At 38.8% G+C, this 23596-nt stretch overlaps 1 protein-coding gene across 2 annotated transcripts in view; it reads left to right on the forward strand.

The window, feature by feature from the left end:
- Positions 1–23596, forward strand: part of srgap1b (SLIT-ROBO Rho GTPase activating protein 1b) — a 59414-nt gene that overhangs the window by 16722 nt on the left and 19096 nt on the right. For both annotated transcript variants that reach the window (XM_067426924.1, XM_067426923.1), the window contains exons 2-5: positions 2214–2409; positions 6183–6345; positions 17329–17391; positions 21650–21829. In XM_067426924.1, coding sequence (XP_067283025.1) covers positions 2214–2409; positions 6183–6345; positions 17329–17391; positions 21650–21829 — 602 coding nt within the window. The remainder of the gene's footprint in view (positions 1–2213; positions 2410–6182; positions 6346–17328; positions 17392–21649; positions 21830–23596) is intronic.

A 23596-nucleotide genomic window follows, 5' to 3' on the forward strand; every position in this document is an offset into this window, starting at 1 on the left:
GGAATAAAATTGAACATTTTTGGCGGAAGTGGGCAAGGAGCAGTGTATAATCTTGAGGGAGTGGGACTAAAAAATCCATCCCGCGCAGATGTAACCGGTCCTACTCTATCCACTCGGAGTGGGATTTGAACTGGGTCTGGCATGGGACTTAGGCGTGATAAAAATGTAGCTAAAGATTGCAGCCACCAGTGTCAGTCACTAGTGCACCTCTTGAGGCCAGGGAAGCTAGGTTTTCATGCACAGCTCTTACTGGCCTACATCCATTAAACTCACCCCCTAATCCCCATTCACACACCAAATGTAACTAGTCCTTGAACAGCTCCAAGTGGAATTTGAACTGGGGTCAAGAGGTGTGCCAACAAATAACACTCAAGTAGGACTAGCGTCAGTCGTTAGCATGCCTCTTGAGGCAAGGGGAGTGAGGTTTAAATGCACTCTTTCTGGTTACGTCCATTACACTCACCCCCTTAAGCCTCACTCCCATCCAGGTCATGGCACCGAATGTGATCGGTCCAACTTGAACCGCTCCAAATGAGATTCAATCCATGGTCTCTGCTGTGGGAAGTGGACACTAACAAGGATGCTAAAGACTGCAACCGCTAGAGTCAGTCACTAGCACCCCTCTTGAGGCCATGGGAGTGACATTTAGCTAGAAAGCTCTTACTCCTTCACTCCCATCCAGGTCACGGCACCAAATATTGAACCGCTTGAAGCATGATTTGAACTGGGGTTTCTAGCATGGGAGGCATGTGCTAACAAGAACGCTAAAGACCCAGTCACTAGCATCATTTGCAAGCGCACCGCTTTAGGCCAAGGGAGATATGTTTACATGAACAGCTCTTTCTGGCCTACGTCCGTTACACTCACCCCCCTAAACCTCACATCCACCTGGGCCAGGGCACCAAATGTAACTGGTTTACTGACCCTCTACAAGCGGGATTAAAACTGGGGTCTCTGGTGTGGGAGACGGGCACTAACAAGAATACTAAAGATCGCAGCCACTAGCGCACATCTTGAGGCCAGGGGAGTAAGGTTTACACACACAGCTCTTATTGGCCTACATCTGTTACACTCACCCCAAAACCTCACTTCTATCCGGGTCACGGCACCAAATGTAACTGGTCCTACTCTACCTCTTCCAAGTGGGATTTGAACTGATGTTTCTGACGTGGGAGGCGGGCGCTCTAACAAGAACGCTAACGGTCGCAGACACTAACGTCAGTTGCTAGATCGCCTCTTAAGGCCAGGGGAGTGAGATTTACACGCACGGCTCTCATTGGTCTAAGTCTGTTACACAGACCTCTAATGAGAGAAAGAGTCTGATTCGTTCTTATGAATCTGAACTTTTCACTGAAAAAAAATTGAGCAGGTTCACAAAGCGAGAATGAGTCGTTCACAAATCTGACTCCTGATCTTAGATTCTCAGTGAATAAAAACTATTCCTCACACAAAAGTTAAAATAATCTATAATATAGGCTGAATATTAGATGAACTAAAAGAAATGCTAAAACAATTAAATGAAATAATATATAAAAAGTTCAAAACTAAATTTGAAACCTGAAAAAATAAATAAAAGATAACTCAAAATAATAAGCTTTAATAAAAAATATGAATGGTATGTAATACTAAAATAACTGCTTCAGAAGAATGAGATAAGCACATTAGACGTGGACTACTTTTATGATATAATTGCTTCTGTTTTGAAATGAATTGAAAAGCAAGTCACTATCCTCTGCCTTTGGATGGAAAACAGCAATTGGTTTGGAAGGACATAAGGGCGAGTAAATGAATGCAGGTTTTTAATTCTGAGTCAACTATTCCTTTAAGGAAAAGAAGGAGTTTGAGGAGAAGTGGAGATGAGAACTAGGATGGAGAATACTGAATACCTCCTCCCGTTAAACACACACGCTAATCCTCATGGGATACTCCACTCCACTACCTGTTGTCTTGGCAACGGCAGTGAGTGTGATAACCAGTGTGTTGTTAAGGAAGAATCCAGACCGCCTTGTTAGGAGGAAAACCGGTTCAGAGAGCACAACTTCACCCTTCAGTGCCCACATTGTGTTCAAGTCACTCCCAAACGTGTCATGTGATGTCAGTAACACAGCAGCTGTCGTTAAGCATGTAACACTGTCTTTTTAAATGGCCGTTGTTAATTAGCTAACATATTTGTGTGTGTGTGTGTGTGTGTGTGTGTGTGTGTGTTTGAGCAGAGATACGGTCTCAGTTGGTGGAGCAGCAGAAATGTCTGGAGCAGCAGACGGACATGCGGGTTCAGCTCCTCCAAGACCTGCAGGATTTCTTCAGGAAGAAAGCAGAGATCGAGAGCGAATATTCACGCAACTTGGAGAAGCTCGCCGAACGCTTTATGGCCAAAACCCGCAGCACCAAGGACCACCAACAATACAAGTGAGTGGAGACTGTGTGAATGCACATAAAAAAAAATGATTGAAGATTCATTCACTGGCGAATCACTTTCGTTCAGGTGCCTTTCGTTCACCTTCCAGTCCTCCCTCCCCGTTTTGTTTGACTGTGGTTTGTGCTGGATTAGGGCGACGTCTGGAATATTTTACCCATGATGCTCCGCAGCTTCATGCTTGAAGAGTCAGAGAGAAGAGGCGATTGCTGTGTGTGTTTGTGTGCGTGTGCGTGTGTGTGTGTGTGTGTGTGTGTGTGTGTGTGTGTGTGTGTGTGTGCAGGCATCTGTGTATTTGCTGTCTCATTAATGCAGATAACATTCTGTTGGGAAAACAGAGTGATGAGGGATGAGTGAGAAAGAGAGAGAGGGAGAGTCACAGTTTCTATTCTGTTGCGCTTTCCCCCCTTTGTGCTGGGCACTGTTAGTGTGCTGGTCCTCATGGGGCTGTCCCATCAGATGCCTGCTAAGCTTTGTGATTAGTCACTGGCTGCTGAAGACATTCACCTCTATTGGTCCAAAATGGCTTCCCATTTTCTTTTCACAACAGCCATTATTAATATAGAAGATCAAGTGTGTGAAACAAAATGGCGTCTTTTACCTCACCTTGGCAGGTGGTTAAACCATCTTCACTCTCTAAAATACAGTAAACGAGCAATTAGAAACATGCAATGTGATTGTATTTTTATTTATTAATTTATTTTTAATCTACAAATACACCAGAGGAGTTCAAATAAATGCAGTTCTTTTCAACTTTTGTTCATCAAAGAGTGCTGGAAAATGAATTAAGGTTTCCATGAATCTGCTGTTTTTAGTATTAATAAATGATAAAGGTATGAAATGTTTCTTGAGCAGCAAATCCTCATATTGGAATGATTTGCTGAGGATCATGTGAAACTGAAGACATGGAGTAATGAGGCTGAAAATTCAGCTTTGATCACTGGAATAAATTACATTTTAAAACCTATTAACATAGAAAACCGCTTAAATATTACTGTTTTAACCTTAATGAGCATTCTTTCAAAAACAGAAAATCTTAATTATATTAATATCAATTATATTAATAAATTAAATTAAGGCATATGCAAACTATATATAATGTTTACACACCGATCAGGCATAACATTATGACTTAATATTCTGTTGGTCCCTCTTTTGCTGCCAAAACAGCCCTGACCCATTGACCCAGTGGTGCCCACTGTTGGCAATTTCGGCGGTGGACAGGGGTCAGCATGGACACCCTGACTGGACTTCGGTTATGCAGCCCCATACGCAACAAACCAGGATGCACTTTGGGAATAAAACAAGTCAGATCCATGGAGGCTTTACCTCACAACTTACAGGACTTAAAGGATCTGCTGCTAATACCACAGCACACCTTCAGGGGTCTAGTTTAGTCCATGCCTCAATGGGTCAGGGACTGAGCATCATAAATGGACCACGGAGCAATGGAAGATGGTGGCCTGGTCTGATGAATCACGTTTTCTTTTACATCACATGGACAGCCGGGTGTCTGTGGCGCTTACCTTGGGGAACACATGGCACCAGGATGCACTATGGGAAGAAGCCAAGCCGGAGGAGGCAGTGTGAGGCTATGGGCAATGTTCTGCTGGGAAACCTTGGGTCCTGCCATCCATGTGGATGTTACTTTGACACGTACCACCTACCTAAGCATTGTTGCAGACCATGTTCACCCTTTCATGGAAACGGTATTTCCTGATGGCTGTGGGTCTTTCAGCAGGATAATGCAAAAATAGTTCAGGAATGGTTTGAGGAGCACAACGAGTTTGCGGTGTTGACTTGGCCTCCAAATTCCCCAGATCTCAATCCAATCGAGCATCTGTGGGATGTGCTGAACAAATAAGCCTGATCCCACCTCGCAACTTATAGGACTTAAAGGATCTGCTGCTAACATCTTGCCACCAGAATCCACAGCACACCTTCAGGAGTCTAGTGGAGTCCATGCCTCGACGGGTCAGGGCTGTTTTGGCAGCAAACAGGAGACCAACACAATATTAGGCATAATGTCATTCCTGATTGTGTGTATATTTAAATGTTTGAAAAGTATATAAATAAAATAAATACATACAAATATATGTCTTTATTTAATGCAAATATACTTATATGTTATTCAGTTGGTGAACTCATGCATCAAATATATTTTGTGAAAATGAAATGATGAATCTAATTGAATGTTAATTGGAATGATACCCAAAGCATTACCTTATCATCAGTGGTTTGTGTGTTGATATATTCACTGGTTCACTGATAGTGATGATTTTATAATAACTCTGAGTGTGTTCAGCTACAGCTCATCTATATGGATTTATACAGTTGTGGTGCATTTGCTTAACACTCTGATTCTTGGGCAAACAAAGTCATAATTATAATTATTCCGTAATTATAGTGTAAATAAAGTATGGACATGTAGGTATAAGGGGAAATTATCTCAAGTTTGGGGAATAAAGGGGGAACAATCAGGCAAATTAACAAGAAATATAGTATTTTAGAACTAAGAAGGGGTTCTTATTCTACTATTATGATAGGCAACAATCTTACGTTTGAGAGCAATTTAGTGAGAACATGCACTACTTTACTTTTTGTAATAATAGTATGACAATACGTATAGGCAATTTTTAATTTACGGGTGCATTTTTACAGTGATTTTTTTTTAATAGCAAAGTTCGGCCTTTCGTGTTTCAAGGCAAGTAAAACTACTGCAACTTTTTTTCTTTCTTTTTTTTAAATACTGTGGAAATATACTCTTGTTCGATGAAGTTACAGGGTAAATACAATAACCTGATACTGAAACTTTTAAAAGAACTTATTTCAAAACAGATTTACAATTCTTCTTATTAAATTATAACATGTTTCATTTCAAATACTAAAGTAGCACATTTTGTCTCACTTTTGTTTCTCTTGCTTGGCTTCTTCCTCCTCTTCCTCGTCTTCTTTTTCATTCTTTCCACTGATGAATCTTATGAAGGAATCATTTGTTTCTTGATATTCAGTATTATGTATTAAAAGAAAATACAGTATAAATAATAGTATAATACAGAAATGTAAAAAAAAAAAAAAAAAAACATATAAGAGTGTATTTCCACAGTATTTAATTTTTTTAAATAAAAATTAAGTGTATATTTTCCGTGGCTTAAAGCTCCACTGTGTGATGTTTTCCTCATCTAGCGGTGTAAAGGTATATGACCATCCAGTCAATATTAGTTTCTGTTCCTCTCAATTCTGATTTCGTTTTAACTCCTGCGGTGGCCGATTTAGTCCAAGATTAACATGCCAATCCAGTTCGACCTCGTCAATGAGTGCCATCGAGTGTTAAAACGTGAAAGGCAAAGCTTGAATTGACGGGTATGTCCCTCTTTGGCTAATGTACTTTCAAGATGGAGGGGCAACATGGCGACCGGCATTCGAACCCCTCACCTGTATGTATATTCAATGGCAAATTATAAACTTACGAGAATACTTTATTACTTGAAAGAAGTAAATATCCATTAATGAGCACATATTTTTAAAAGAACTAAGTGTTTTTAGCTAAGAATAAACTAAAAAAGTTACACAGTGTAGCTTTAAATAAATTAAATAGTCTATACTCAAATGTCTTGTAAAACTTCTCCCTTAATAAAAACAAAATTTCAAATGCAGATGACAAACACTTGATAACTGACATATACCTTTGAGTTTTATTTTGTCTTATATTTGCATTTTCATGAATATTTTATAGTCTTAAACCGCACCTTTTGATGGTTTGCAGGAAGGACCAGAACCTGCTTTCTCCAGTGAACTGCTGGTATCTGCTGCTGAACCAGGTGAGGAGGGAGAGTAAGGACCACGCCACACTCAGCGACCTTTACCTCAACAACGTCATCACGCGCTTCACGCATGTCAGCGAGGACAACATGCGCCTGCTCAAGAAGGTGAGGTCGAACACCTCCTGTCGGTGCTGTAATGTGATGGGGTGCATGTATAATTACATCACAATGAAAGGTGGAACAAATCAAATGCATTCATTAAAACTTCTGATGGGAGATGAAAATCTCTTGATGTTAAAGCACATTTATCCTTTTATAAGCTCTTACCGATGCTCGGTAAGTTGAGTTGTGAAACATACGTAATAAAGGCTGACCTATCGGGTTGTGAACATATCCCTATGCCTTTAGGTTCGGTATCTTTAGGTTTGGTGCTAAGCGGACCAGGACAAAAAAAAAAAAGTCAGACCAAGCAAACCGAACAGCTACCTCAGACTGTAAGAATGGCTGTGGTTTTATTTTATGTGGATTCACCATTCATTATTCATTTGACTTTGTCTCTGAAGAATCCAACACAATGGTGGTTTATTTATAGGAGGTGAATTTTTATCTTTCTCTGCACAATAACAGTAGACCGGCACTAATGTAGATTAGTACAAGGGTCAATGACAAAAAGGGGTAGATTCACACCTCACACTGTCAGTCCATATCTGATTATTTATGATTTTTTCAGATCAGATTGAATTCCCCCGACTCCTACGTAAGAGTAGGGAAACCCCGCCCACGCCTGTTGATGATCTGCTGGCCCTTTTAGCGGAGACACACCCCTGAGTGAGAAGCACAGAGTCCGCTATTCCTTTTTACTCGCTGGATCAGTTTCTAGAGTATTACAATGTCTGCGCCAAAAACATTACAAATGTTCTGTTGTTGGATGTACCAACACACATACGACTCTCCATCCCGGCATCCAAGCCACTGAGGACACAGAGGTTGAATTCATTTGTGAAGGAAATGTGCCGAAAAATGTCAGTTATATATTTGCACAAATGATTTTACACATGACTGCTTCACCAACGAGGGTCAGTACAACACTGAATTTGTAGAAAAGTAGTTTCTGAAGGATGGGTCAATACAAACACTTTGTGCTCTAACTTCATATCCAATGGTACAAATACATAGCCTGACAAGCCAGACCCACATCAAGATGTTTGGTCTGGAAACTCACCATTGACGGCTCAATCCGAGGGGCGGGATAAACGGTTGTCTTTCAAACTCCCTCTGCACGCGATAGGATAGCGCTACAACCAACCAGAGCAACGAAGGTGAAGCAGAGCTCGCTGACTGATTAAACATTCGCCGTATCCGGTCGGCTAAACTCCGAACACATCTTCCCTTTTTAAGAATGACTTCAGTGCCGTTCTTTGTTCTTTTCTCAGAGAAAAGCTTAACTCCAAGTCTTCCAGAGTCACGGTCAAAGCTGATTCGAAAGACCGCCGTTCGCCAGTTTTTGTGTTTACTAGAAGCACACAAACGCAACTCGGTCATCGTCATTATGGCCCCGCCAACCGACTCTATACACGATGTGATTGGCCCGGCAAGAGTTACAGCTCAGAATGGTATTGAGAGTTGCTCGACGACACTCCGATCCACACGCGGGCGCTCTTCACAAAGCGCACGCGAGCCTTTAAATGGAAAGCCGCCTTCTGTCAGCGAGTTTCATGTTTTTAATATAAATGAGCCCACTGCATTGCAAATGACATAAATTATGCCTTCGTTGAGCATTTGTAAGGGAAAATACTGGCGTGCGAGAACAGAAAATGAAGCCTGTGAATGTCACTGTAATTCGCTTTAACCTTTACGAACTTTATGAAAGGTTATTTAACAGAAGGTTTGAGTTGTGTGTGTGTGTGTGTATAGGCTGTGAGGAATTGGAAGCAAGGAGTACGGGTGTTTCTAAAGCACATTCAGGGCATCGCACATCTGTCGCACAAACTATGCTCCGAATCGATTGAGAGAATCTTTTCTCCCGCCCCTATTATACAGTATGACCAATACAGTATTAGATTGATGAAACATGAACTTACCTGTAGGCCAGGCATATGCGCAGCATGCCGAGAGGATGCTTCTTCTGCAGACTGCTTTACTCTGGTGTGTCACATGACCAAAGTCTAATCATAGCCTTTGTGGTTAAAAATGTCCTTTTATCATATCGGGATATTATCGCAAATAAAATTAATTGTTCAGCTCTATTTTAAACGACATGAGGGTGAGTAAGTAATGACAGAATTACATTTTTTTGGGGTGAACTAACCCTTTATGAGTATTCAAGATGCATCAAAAAATTTATTTTTTTGACACATGCCAAGTTCTTATAAATGTAATCTAATCTAAATGTAATAATTTATGTTAGTTTCATATAGTAAAAACATTTTTTTTAAAAAATATTTACACAATTTTGAGTTTTATACAATTTTCTTGCTTCTTGACTGCTTTACTGCCTTTTTCCGTACACTGAAAAAACAGGAGAAAACATTTGTCAAATTAACTTAATCATATATTTATAATGATTTAATACTACTAGATTAAATTACTCAGGACGAATGTGAACCAATCAAGTTCTCAAACATGATTTTTGCTTAAGCTGTGGTTCCCAACATACTTTGCTTGGACCTTGATGAGAGTAAAATGTTGAAATGAAATGTCATTGTATGTGTTTTTGAGCAATATGAGAAAAGGTAAAGACTCGATAGCGTTTAATAATGTTTTAATGTATAATTATGTGGAAGTATTAGAACTGTTTGGGTTACCGCTGTGGAGAAAAGTGAAGCATTATGTGCTATTGATAGCTAATAGTTTATTAGCACAGTCTTATATTTTTGTGCCACAAAACTTAATTATATGATATTGAATTAATTAATCTAGTCAGCAACGCATTTAAATTCACTTTGATGCTATTTTATTGGGGTCACTTAAAAATGACTCTATTCAGTGATGAAGTGAACAAATTATGTTTGTGTAACTTAATTAGTTCATGTGGGACCGGTGATTAAATCATGTAAATCCAACACACTCGTGTTCCCCAGTGAAATTATAATAGCCTAATAATAAAGATTATAGAAAAATACTTTTGATTTTCAATTAACTTTCAAGAATATCACTCGATTATATATCATTTAGCAATTTCTTCATCAGAATAGAAAATCACCACATTACAGCTCTGCTAAAACTCACTAATGACACAAAAATAAAACCGTGACTTGGTCAGTGCATCTGATGGATAGAGTTGAAAAGGTACTGCATGACAGAGAAGAAAACAGCATATACGTTGTTTCATTTGAGTCGTGTTGATCTGTTGTGTTAGTCCAGTGTTAGGGGTTAACAGCTTATGACCCAGGACCAGTAGTGAAGAAATGAAGACAGAGTCAGGATTCCAATTAAATAAAAGAAAAATTTACTTAAGAATAGTTTGCAGTTTCAAAAGCAGAAGTCAGCTTCAAGTCTCACAAGGAGTTCGTAGGCCGCGCTCCCTCTCTCACCGCCTCGTTGCCTCGCCCTCTATTACATACAATTGTCCCAACAGTTATACCATTTTCAAGGTCTTATCCACGTCCTTACTGCGATGTGGATGGTTATGATTGGCTCAGAGACAATGCACAGTCATGGTAAATTTCCACTCGAGTCAGTTAATCTGATGCACGTTTCCACTGACGTGTCACTTGTTGATGCTCTCACCCAGAATCAGGCCCGTAGTGACCTTCCAGATCTGGAGCAGGCGCCAGCTTGCCCAGAACAACAAGTCCACCCATCTCTTAGGGTGCCCATTGAACACCATTCTGATCTGTAACATAGAATATTGCGCACATACACAGATACACAGTCTCTCCAAGGTTGGAGCTGATTAAGCTCCAGTTCTAACCAGTTCTTACCCAAAACATACTGATAACATGTGCTTTCTTTCAGTGAGAGGTACACACTAGTACAGGCAATATTCATCTTGATTCTTTAGTGTTTCAGTAAAAGGAAATATAAAAGGAATAAAATATAATAAATTAAATGAAAGACAAATCCATATTTCATATCTGGAAGCCGTGCTAAGTGAGCAAACGCTGTTACTCCACTCCTGACATGTTAGGGGTGTGTGATACCTCCAAAATCCAAACACATGACCTTGTTGCCAGTGTTTAGTGACACATCACACATCTCTAGGCCAGACCCTCAGTCACTCCTCAGAGACCAAATACACACTTTAGAAAACAAGAAACTAAAACAAAATCATAACTGGATAGAATCATTATAATAATATAGGTAATATAGGAAGATAAATATTAAATAAGGTTTTGATTATGAAGTTAATTAGGATATAAATATATACAGGTATATTGAAGCGGCAGTGGATTTCAGAATCCCCCCTTCACTCCCTCCTAAAGGCCAATTTTAGGGTCCCAATGACCCCCTAAAGTTGGTCTACCAATTTTAGGCCGCTTCATAATGTTCAATGCCCTCCCCTTTTTAGTTTATAATCTTTGAAAAAAAGAAAATCTCTTTTCCCCTCAGGGATTTAACTTCAACCATTATTAATCTCATCTAATTTGGTTTTATCAATGGCTTGATTGATTACAATAAGCACATATTCATCCTCAAGAGGACATACTAGCACCCCATGTTAAATACCACCCCATTATAAATACCAAGATATCTCATCTAAAAAGAGGGATTTTAAATACATTTATTTCAAAACACAGACCTTTTTCATCTTCAAAACAACAGTGGTCTGAAATAAAAATAAACAAAATAAATAGGCATCATAATCCATCCAAGTACATTCAGTCTCTGCATAAAACATCCTTCAGTTTACAGTCTACATACATGTACCATCTTAATTTCACATTCTATTCATTTCTTTCCCAAACATGTACATAACATCCATTTGTCGCTTTTCCCTGATTTTACTCAAGAACCTTCTTGTTAAACCCATTTTCATAACTCCATTTTCTTTTCCACATAGATTTCCACATACTCAAACCTTTTTGTTACACTTGCTTTTTCCATCAAATCCAGTTTTCACTCATGATAGCCCACATCATTTTTAACTTAAATGAACATAACCATAAAATTGTTAATGTTGAAAACTTCATCAAAATGACATAATTATCCATTTGTATTACATTCAATCAGCTTGTTCACATCTTTATCTCGTGACATTGTGCTTAATCATACTCAATACCCAATTATTTCTCAAAAATAACTTTTCAAGCCCATGTTATTTAGTAAACCATTTAAAATCACCCGTATTAATTAGGGTTTCCTTTAAAGTAACATTTTTCTTTCAATGTTTGTTCATTAAAACTCTTTAGGCGTAAGCTCCAAATGACCAAAATCTTAACCCTGTTGATTTATGTCATCTGGCAGTGATACTTCTCATCAAATCCTCACTAGCCTTCCCTTGCCACTTACACCAAAATTGTTATAATTTTACCAAGAACTTACACATTTCCATAATCTCCCATATTACTTTATAAAGTATTCACATTTGTACTGTCATCATCAATTTCTTTAAAACAGTTTTAAAACAATCTGTATTTTGAATATCATTCATTGTTCAATATTTACTTAATTTGATGTAAAGTGTTCATAAATTCTTTCAGAAGTTTTATTTCCACAACATTAATCTTTAGGGCTATGTCTCTCTCGTTTTAACTTGTCAGATTATTCTTTATCAAAATAGTAAGTCTCCAGTGCAGATGCACATGTGATCATTATTGTTTCAGTCTTATATCTACTGCTCTACAGAAACCAAAATATTATTTTACTCATCTCCTAATCCCAGTCACACACAAAAAAGTTAGTCACTTGCTCCTTTAACATTAATTAGACATTATTACTATACATCTAATGTCCTGCATCCATTTAAGGGATAAACAATAAAAATAAAAATCAAACTTTTTCTTTTAGAAGTTATCTTTTTGGCCGCCCTTCTGCCTTCAGAAATATGAGGGAATCTCTGGATAATTTAGATAGTGACTTCAGCCAATTCGTCACTTTGTCTCTGCCGTCAAGTTTCTAACATTTATGTTCACCATTTCTAATCAATTGACATAATTTCAATTTAAACCCTCAGTTAAATTTAGAGATGGGTGTTTAACCCATTAAGAAACGGCAATCTTTAACTTTATAATTCCACTTCAACTAATCCAGAGATTAATTCAAATCAGCATCATAAATGACAAAATTAGTCATAATTACCAGTAACAGACAGAGCTGGATACCAGTCCACTTAAAGCTCGTCCCATGTTCTGGATCATCTTTCCGAGAAATTTCCTTCAGAATTAGCAGTTTCTTTAAAAGTTGTCGTTTGCCTTAACCCATCTGTAATGATAGACACTCATTCCAGAGGTTAATGACCTCACACACACTATCAGGACAGAACAGTTTCACAAACCAACACATACAAAACATAAAGTGCAGTCATCAACAAACACGCACATTAAACATATAATTTTGAATTGCTCATTCTCAAAATTTGCTTTTAGTTTTTAACTAAAAAATATTTAAACTCAGTTCTTACATGGTTCTTAACCAATTTCAAATCATGTCTGTTCATTATTCCTTCATTTTTAGAGAAGTCAGCTGGGTTGTTTTGGTTCTGATATCATTGCTTTTGTTTAGTTTCAGCTTTAGCACGACGATAACAGACAGAGCACCATTCCTCGTTCTCAAGCAGTCTCTCTCTCTCTCTCTTACACGGATAGTCTCTTTTATTAAATTCATTAACCTTTAACCTTCACAAAGTTTATCCTTAAAGAATAAATTTGTATCAGAAATTTAAATGTTTAACTTTCCAATTAGAGCTATATAATAATCTCAAAATAAGTTATGCTATGATTTTTTTTTCTTCAAGTTACTTTAGTTAAATACCTTTTGTTGTCCAGACCTCTTTAAACTTCAACAGCTGTCCTTATCTTTAGACACCACCATGCCTTCAAATTCTCCACTGCCATATCTAATGACCTGCAGGATTAAACTCATGATATGGAAATATTAGTTCAATATCACAGTTTTACTGATTCAGTTTATGCATTTTTGTTCTGGTCTCCACAAAAGTTAATGACAATCACCTCATGGTCTCAGCTGGCTCTTGAATGACCTTTACCATCATAACTTTCACTCAGGGTCTTCCCTGGCATTCACAAACAATGCGGTATTTGAGTGAGCGGTATGGAGGAGCCATTATTAGGGCAGGCCATGCTGTGTCTTGTCTGGACTCTCGGCCCCTACAACCACAGCGTCCCCCCTTACTGATGCTGCTGGCCTCACAGACATCGGTTCAACTCTCATACACACCTCACATAAAAACACCTCCCTTCTTGGAAGTGCCCAATGGCGGTGACCCCCATGTCTTAGGTTGTCCCCCTGCTGGCCAAAAGAGGATCTTACCCGTCTTCGGCGAATCACCCTCATTCACATTGGTCATCGCTTGAGATCTTTGACCCTTAAAATGGATCAGATGTTTTTCTGGAGCCTTGGGGAAAGTGCATTCAAGAGTCACCAGAGCCATTTAGTCTGCTTACTATAGGTAGAACATGGAGACAGGTTAATCATAACACTACTTAATCACTTATACCATTTTACATCCTTCAAACCGCAACATATTAGTGTGTAGATTATACTCAGTGAATTTAGCCATAACAACTGTCCATTCAATTTTATGTCCTGCATGTTGACTTTGACCTGATCCATTGGTCCTGTGCATGGTGGTGGCTAAGATTAGACAAAGATGTCACTGGTCATGGAATAATTTATTTAAAATTTTCAGTTCATTAAAATTCTGTATTTGAAAACATTTTATACCTTTAGTATTGCCCTCCTAATGGCACTCTTTTTAACAAATCACTGTCTCTATGATTTTCAACTGATGCACTGTGGTTTTACTAGAAATATCTTATCATATGACACAGGCTCAGATAACAACATTGAGCTGGTTTTGAATGAGAGAGAGACTCTGAGTTATTCAGGATGGTTCACTGTGTTTTCATAAACTTTATACTACTCACACTAGCTCAGCATAAGGTCTGGCTAGAAATTAAAATTGTTTTCAAATAAGACATCAAACATTTCCTTTAAAATCTATCCTTAGACAGAGATCACATTTTCCATTAATCATAAGTTTATATTTGTCTTTTTTCCATACAATTCATTTAGAAACTACAAATTTCTCAGATTAAGTCTCTGTTACTGTAGCAAGTTTTGCCATAGCACCAGAAATGGTGGGGGCCAAATTCAGATAAGCGAATTGTTTTATTACAACTCTGCACCAGCTTATCTTTTTGAAACCAAAACACCAGCATCTAGGGTTTTTAACATATTAACACCAATTTATCTTATAAAAAGTGTTTTACCAACATTCAGACAAATTAACATTATTTTTTTGTTGTTGTTGTTGAATTTTTCAAGAGTTAGAGGAACAGGAACAACCTTTTTCATAAATTTGTCATTTAAACTTCTACGTTCCTATTTATACATTTTCTTGCCTCACGTTTTTCAGTCAATGTCTTTAATTTTACCTCATAATTTTAATTAATTATCATAGATCTTTCCTTCAAAAATAATTACTTAAGACCTTATATTCATATTTCACTTTGTTACTTTCTTACATTGTTTCATCTACAAAATTGAATCTGATGGGCTGATTTGCCACCATTTCTACACCTTATGGGTGGGAAGTTACAGTTACATACAAAATGGCCCTGCTGACCACAATTAAAACTCTCTGTCATTTAGCAACTGGCATGTTTCAGTCTAGTTCCCAGTCTGTAAGGCGGTGCCTAAAGCGGCACTCGCTCGGACAGTCAGAGAAGAGAAGAGTGCGCGAGAGGGGAGGGGGCAGATAAGACTGGCTGCTCACACATCTTGGTGTTTTCGCTTTTTCAAAAACAATCTCAAGCCCTTTTTCAGACTATACCTCAATTCCAGTAATTTCAGACATTATTACGTTTGGCAATTAGACTATCCCTCAGTAATCTTCTGGGATTTTTCGTTCAGGGGTTAAATCCCACCCATTCTACAAATTCATTAATAAGCACTCTTTGTTTGCAGCCAGTCAAGTTGCTATTTAACTTTTCAGTCTGAATTAAAACCTTGCTGCCATTTTTTAATTTTATTTTTTATAAATATTTTCAGCAAATTTCTTTTAAGTGAGGGCTTCAGAGCAAAGCTAGTTACAGCATTTGCTCTCTTTCTTTTCAATATATATTATCAAGACTGATCAAGTTACTGATCATGTCACAATTTGTCAGCCATATTTTAGTCAAAGTTCATACTCACCGAAACAGCAAGAGATGGAGGTGGCGATCTTTACCCAACACAGCTGTGGCTTCTGCGTGATGAAACTGCAAAGGACACTTGTACGAAAACGTCACACATACTGGTCCGTGCCAATTTGGGTCACAATTTTTATTTTACTCGGGATCGTTCCAGATGCATCACTGGCAAAACAACTCCTGAATCAATTTTTATTTTGTTTAACTAATAACTAATTTGTTTTAACTAGTAATTTATTTTATTCCCTGACTGCCTGATTCACTAATTTCTAAACTCTAAGTTCGGGGATCCCCTTATCTGAGATGGAAGAGATAGCGCAGGTTTGCGATGCCTACTGGACTCACACACCGTTCCAGGGACGTACTCCTGTAGGGGTAGTGACCGCACTAAATGCCCACCGGGGCCCCCTTTCTTGAGTACGCTTCAATGCGCTGCCTTCTACCGTTAACCGTAACGATGCCATCAGCGACTTTACTTTATACTATCACACAAGTATAATCAACTCCTCACTCCTATCGAAGTGAAGCTCTCTCGTTCCCCTTTACCATCTCTTCCATTCAGATAACCCTATCCAAATAATTAAAGCTTTCTACTACCTTATTTGTTGTTTTGCCAGGGGTGTCACCAAGGAATGATTGCCCGTGCATCCTCCACCAAAACTGTTAGGGGTTAACAGCTTATGACCCAGGACCAGTAGTGAAGAAATGAAGACAGAGTCAGGATTCCAATTAAATAAAAGAAAAATTTACTTAAGAATAGTTTGCAGTTTCAAAAGCAGAAGTCAGCTTCAAGTCTCACAAGGAGTTCGTAGGCCGCGCTCCCTCTCTCACCGCCTCGTTGCCTCGCCCTCTATTACATACAATTGTCCCAACAGTTATACCATTTTCAAGGTCTTATCCACGTCCTTACTGCGATGTGGATGGTTATGATTGGCTCAGAGACAATGCACAGTCATGGTAAATTTCCACTCAAGTCAGTTAATCTGATGCACGTTTCCACTGACGTGTCACTTGTTGATGCTCTCACCCAGAATCAGGCCCGTAGTGACCTTCCAGATCTGGAGCAGGCGCCAGCTTGCCCAGAACAACAAGTCCACCCATCTCTTAGGGTGCCCATTGAACACCATTCTGATCTGTAACATAGAATATTGCGCACATACACAGATACACAGTCTCTCCAAGGTTGGAGCTGATTAAGCTCCAGTTCTAACCAGTTCTTACCCAAAACATACTGATAACATGTGCTTTCTTTCAGTGAGAGGTACACACTAGTACAGGCAATATTCATCTTGATTCTTTAGTGTTTCAGTAAAAGGAAATATAAAAGGAATAAAATATAATAAATTAAATGAAAGACAAATCCATATTTCATATCTGGAAGCCGTGCTAAGTGAGCAAACGCTGTTACTCCACTCCTGACATGTTAGGGGTGTGTGATACCTCCAAAATCCAAACACATGACCTTGTTGCCAGTGTTTAGTGACACATCACACATCTCTAGGCCAGACCCTCAGTCACTCCTCAGAGACCAAATACACACTTTAGAAAACAAGAAACTAAAACAAAATCATAACTGGATAGAATCATTATAATAATATAGGTAATATAGGAAGATAAATATTAAATAAGGTTTTGATTATGAAGTTAATTAGGATATAAATATATACAGGTATATTGAAGCGGCAGTGGATTTCAGAATCCCCCCTTCACCAGAATTGACAAAGCGAGGACAGCAATTTCTCGGCTGTATATCTGAGTTTGACCCAGATCGGCCCTTACTCTCTGTCCATTATAACACACCTTGTCTTTTTTTCTTTTTGTTTTTGGCCCACAGAGCAAAGAGATCATTTTCCAGCTGCAAGAAGACCTGATGAAGATTCTTAACGAACTCTACACGGTGAGCTTGTCTCATTCTCTCTCATCATCCGCTCAATCTCTTTTTGGATTACTTTTTCATCCCATCACTTTGCTGGTGCTTTTCTCTCTCTCATTTTATCATTCCATCAATACGTAATTGGCCCCTTCCATCACTGACACTCTCTGTTTCTCACTCGCCTTCTTCCAGAACTCGACCGCATCGGTTTCATCTGTCTTGCATTTACTCGATCTAGTTTTTCTTTTGTCTGTAACTTCTGCAGCTGTTTTGGTTTAGCCAATTCTGTAGTTGCTAAAAAGACCAGAATGAAACTGACTTATTTTCCCCAACTGCTCCCTCTGAAGTGAAGGTGTCACAGGGACTCATACAGTCCCAAACCATATCGTCCCATACCAGTAGCTACTGTATCTTGAGCTCTGATGTCATTTTTATGCAGTTCAGTTGATTGTCAAAAAAAAAGTATAGGCAAAAAAATAGTGTTGATGAGGGAAGGTAGCAAATCTCAAATCCCAGATCTTTAAAGAGGTCATATTATGCTCTTTTACAAAGTTTTGATTTGTTTTACTTAAATAATGTAATGTGAAGTTTGAATGTTCAAAAAAACTTTATTGCAGCACCTCTTTTCCCAGTAACGTTCTGAGCACATGGTCTGAAGCGCGTGGCGCAGGTGCACTAAGGGCTTGTCCGAATCCACTTTTGCAGTTTAACTACTGAAAAAAAAGATCTGCGCACCAGGTGCATGGTCTTAAAGGGTTGTATAGTCTCTTAATGAGTCATGGGTGTGTTTTGGGGGTAACATGCAATAAACCAATCAGAGTCTCATCTCCCATTCCCTTTAAAGCCAGTTGCACTTGCACCATGGCGGACTCGATTTTTATATGGTGGAATTTGCGAGCGGAAAGACCAAGCGCTTTTCTGGAGAGGAATCCTTTTATTTTTAATATTTTAAAATGTTTGTTTGCTGCTGCGCATCCCTGTGTGTGTAATAAGCAGAGTGTATTGGCATTGTGTATCCGCTTATTTGTGCATATTTCTAAGGCGCCCTTAAAATAACACAAAAAAATACTGCGCTATTGACTTTAGACCAGGTTTTTTTTGGGTCATTGGCACAGTCAATTTTAGTTTCTCAAAATAGCAACACACCTAAACACACCTGGTTTTGGGTGAACAGCTGAGCGCCAGTGCATTTGCTATTTAAACAATATGGTGTCGACGTGAAAATGATAACTTTATCAGGATGAAACTAGCAAAAACACGTGTATAACACCGGGTGTATGATAGAGCCCTCTGTCTGTTTAGTTCCTGTTTCTTTACAGCCCCTCCTTCCAAAAAGCACAAAGTGCTCTGACTGTTCGGCTGGAACAGTGTGCTGTGATTGGCCAATCACTTCCATGCCACACCCAGTTTCAACACACTACTAACTAACTCAACCTGGCTCTGTCCCTTTATTTTGCATATGGCTTGGACAGGAATTTTTTAAATGAGGAAAATCGTGTTCGTTCCCGGATGAAAACTCAGTTCTACAATTGAGGTGTTTCTGGGAGTTCAAAATCAGTGACACTTATATAGAGAAGAACTCCCATTGGAGTGACTTTATAACTTTGCAGATTTTTTTCATGCTCAATAAAGTTGAAAATGTAATTAATCACAAGGATTAGCACTCAGAAGAAGATTAATTAGAAAACATGGTATGTAAAATTATTTGGAACGGTCCATGCCAGCCAGAACCCAAAATATAAATTTCTGTAATTGTTTTTGTGTGCAGATGGTATATTTGACCTGAATGTGAGCTTGTCTGACAGCCCTGAAGTCTTAAAAGCCAGCAGCTCTTGCATAAATAACCTTGATAAAACAAAAACACGCAGCACACATTACGTCTGTCAGCTGAGCTTACTGCTAACATGAGGAACGCGCACTAAAAATGAGAGGAATTCTCTGAACCGAAGTACTCAAAGTTCAGGAAGTTTCCACCCCGCTGCAACCCTCGTGTAAGCAGTTTTGTGTCCTTGTTGAGAAGGATTTACATCAGAGTATGAGAGCGGAGCAGGGAGCATGTTGCATGATTTAGCATGCAGCAAGGAGTGGTTTTTTTGTGTGTGTTTTTTTACAATCTTGGAGTTCTCTTCAAAAATCACTTTTGATGCTGGTCCACCACGGCCCAAAATACAATTACATGTTTGCAAGAATTGTTAACATTAAATTTTAACAATTCTTGCAAACGTGTAATTGTATTTTGGGCCATGTTTATGGTTTTAGTTTAGTGTTTATGGACTATTAGCATCCAAAATAAAAGACAGGTGCCATGTGTGAAATATTACTGGAAAGACAATAAACATAAATACAAAATCCTGTCAGATTGCAGTCACTACATTACAAAGATGCATGTGTCCATGACCATGTGTATAACAGACATTTATGAGTCAGATTACCTCAATAGAGTGCAGCAATGTGTTGGCTTCATTTACCACACAGGGATTTTATAAGGTCTTTTTTAGCTAAAGTGTTATAATCAATTAAACAAAGCAATCAGCTACGAGGTGAATCATAACACGACAAACTTTGATTAGAAACAAAAAAATATTTTAAATCTGACAAAAATACAAAGGTAGATTGTGTACTTCACGGCTTTAGTGAGGGAAAGAACTACAATCCCATGAATCCCATCTGCTGTTAAACACAATTATTTTAAAAATACATTGAAATTATGTGGGCTAACGGAAGCACACACCATTGATTAGGAACCTTGTAGCTCACAGTAGGTCTGTCTATAAAGGGTTAGTTCACCCGAAAATTTTAATTCTCTCACACTAATGTCGTTCGACACCCGTAAGACCTCCGTTCATCTTTGGAACACAAATGAAGATATTTTTGTTGAAATCCGATGGCTCAGAAAGGCCTTCATTCACACCAATGTCATTTCCTCTCTCAAGACCCATAAAGGCACTAAAGACGTCGTAACAAAGCCCATCTCACTACAGCGGCTCTACAATCATTTTATGAAGCCACGAGAATATAGCCTGACAAGCCAGACCCACATCAAGATGTTTGGTCTGGAAACTCCCCATTGACGGCTCAATCCGAGGGGCGGGATAAACGGTTGTCTTTCAAACTCCCTCTGCACGCGATAGGATAGCGCTACACCAACCAGAGCAATGAAGGTGAAACAGAGCTTGTTGACAGATTAAACATTCACCGTATCCGGTCGGCTAAACTCCAAACACATCTTCCCTTCTTAAGAATGACTTCAGTGCCGTTCTTTGTTCTTTTCTCAGAGAAAAGCTTAACTCCAAGTCTTCCAGAGTCGCGGTCAGAGCTGATTCGAAAGACCGCCGTTCGCCAGTTTTTGTGTTTACTAGAAGCACACAAACGCAACTCGGCCGTCGTCATTATGGCCCCGCCCACCGACTCTATACACGATGTGATTGGCCCGTCCAGATTGTGAGGAATACAGCTCAGAAGGGTATTGAGAGTTCCTAGACGACACTCGCGGGCAGATTAAATTTGCTGCCGCTAGGGTGCGTCTAGATTTCTAGGCTAACGAGAATAGTGTTTGTGAGCAAAAAAACAAAACAGACTAATATAGTGATGGGCTGATTTCAAAACAAAGCTTCGAACGGTTATGAATCAGCGTATTGATTCATGATTGGGATCGCCAATGTCACGTGATTTCAGCAGTTTGTCTTGCGATCTGAATCATGAATCAATACGCTGATTCATAACCGTTCGAAGCTTTGTTTTGAAATCAGCCCATCACTATATAAGTTGTTATTTAGGTTTTCTCATCGCTTCATAAAATGATTGTAGAGCCACTGTAGTGAGATGGGCTTTGTAACAACGTCTTTAGTGCCTTTATGGAAATGACATTGGTGTCAATGAAGGCCTTTCTGAGCCATCGGATTTCAACAAAAATATCTTCATTTGTGTTCTGAAGATGAACGGAGGCCTTACGGGTGTCAAACGACATTAGGGTGAGTAATTATTGACAGAATTTTCATTTTTGGGTGAACTAACCCTTTAAATGTTATATTTTTAAAGGTAATGGAGTTTTTACTTCAGGAACCTGCCTGTTGCACTATAGGGCCCTGTTCCAAATGGCATGCTTCTTGACAGTCAAAGCGGTGTTATGTCATGTCATGAAAGTACGGACTGGTAGGAAGACTGCAAGTGTTTAGGGTGCCATTTGGGACATGGCACCCTAGGAAGGGTTGAATTTTTCTGAAAGATTTTGGGCTTGTGGATTGTGGGTAATGTAGTTCCCTGTCTGCTCTGCCCCCTGCAGGTGATGAAGACATATCACATGTATCACACCGAGACGCTAAGTGCAGAGAATAAGCTGAAGGAGGCAGAGAGGCAGGGCGAACGGCAAGGCCGAGGCGGAGAGAACGTCTTCAGTCTGCGCACCGAAGATCGCCACCAACGGCGCAATGCTGCTCGCAAGATTCAGAAGATGAAAGAGAAGGTGCGTTGCAAATCTTTGGCTTTTTGCATTTTACTGTTGTTGTTCAGGGGGTCTTATTTGTTGTACCCTGGATGAGTTTTGATGTTTGCAATCTGAGAGTGTATTATCCGCTATGCAAATTAGATTCCTTGAATTTTAATGTGCCAGATGTGTTTCCATAAATAGAGTGCAAAAGTTCATTTGTCTTGATGAAATACTGTGAACTGGAGTAATTTGGTGGACATTATGAGGGAATCATTTCTGATTTATGCATAACCAACCTAAAAATTTGCCTATTTTGTTGGTCTTATTGGTTCAGATGATTTGATGCTTCATTATAATCTTGGTTCTGAAGATTTACTGAGGATTTTGTTTGACTATTTGGATGCATGGGTTATTTAACGCTATATTACGTTTTTTTTTTTTTTTTTTTATGTGGTTGAGCTGAAACACATTTTAATGCCAATGCTTTAATCTATCATTTTTAAGCCATACAGTAGTACAGCTACAGCATGTGCAATCAGAGCATATTTATAGAAATATTCACAGGGGAGGAAAAAAGCAAAGAACAGCGGCCATTTTGCAAACCATTCTGTAACCGAAAACCATGTGTTTAGGGCACAATATGGTTATTTCAGAGTCGCCACAGCATTATAAACTAACCCAGGAGACTATAATGTCAGATTGTGTAAATAAAAAGCAGGAGTCTCTCTTCAGATCATTAATTTTCCAGTACATACACCCTCATGGCACACTGTGTGTTCACTCCAGTCTGATACTGCATTTATTTTTCTCTTATTTCATAAGGGGGAAGAGAGGTTAGAATGAGCAATGGTTACAATATTGGACAGAATAGGCAAACAGGATATCCCGATGGACAAGGGTCAGCAGTGTAAGGCAAGCATTTTTCCAATGAATAGCAGAAGCTTAAAACAGTTTTGTTCACATATATCATAAATGAAAGCAGAGCATGACATTAACACCCGTCAACCTGCCAAACCCGGTGCATATCAGGCGTGTAACGCTGTCACTCCTATTAGCCACTTTGGCAGGTTGAATTTAATTTATCATTTTTCTCCATGGGCTTCGTAAAACAATGTTTTATAAATCCTATAGAAACAGAACAGTGAAGGAAATTCTAGATCTGATTCTAGTTGGGAAGTAATCATTTTGAACTACTAAACTATTTGCACCTTTAAACTTTTAGTTTTACACATCACCAGATTAAAAATAAATAACATTAAAATTGGATAATATTTAAAACTTTGAGATGCTGGAAAAAGTGTGACACTCTTGAATCCAACCCTAAGATGAATAATGAAAAAAAAACAAAAAAAACATTTGACTATTTCTGTCACAATACCAGTGGGCTGTTAGGCTACTACATTAAATCAATGGTGAATTTTGGTGATTTGTGGACTAAAACCCATGAATTTTGTTCATGGCTCAATGGTTCCTCCTGGTTTCCACATAAGTGCTGTTTGATCTGATATCTATTGTTTATAACAATTCTGCACCAAAAGCCTGCTACTCGCAGTATACAGCGATGTTATTAATTCTGTGGTAAATTCAAATACTTTCTCACTGGATTTCCCAGCTCTGTGTAGTATTGATGTTGAGTGATCAAAATCGGTGTATGAGCTTATTGCTCCAAGCTGACAAACCGGCCGTTTGATGTTTCTCATATGTATGTTTCTCACAGAAATGCAGCTCGTATCAGATGGGCACCATGATGGTCACACCGGTGCGACTTCTAACAAAATTTTGTTGCACCATCAGGAAAAAAGG

This window comes from Pseudorasbora parva, chromosome 20, assembly GCF_024679245.1.
Source record: "Pseudorasbora parva isolate DD20220531a chromosome 20, ASM2467924v1, whole genome shotgun sequence".
In the NCBI taxonomy this organism is placed as follows: Eukaryota; Metazoa; Chordata; class Actinopteri; order Cypriniformes; family Gobionidae; genus Pseudorasbora; species Pseudorasbora parva.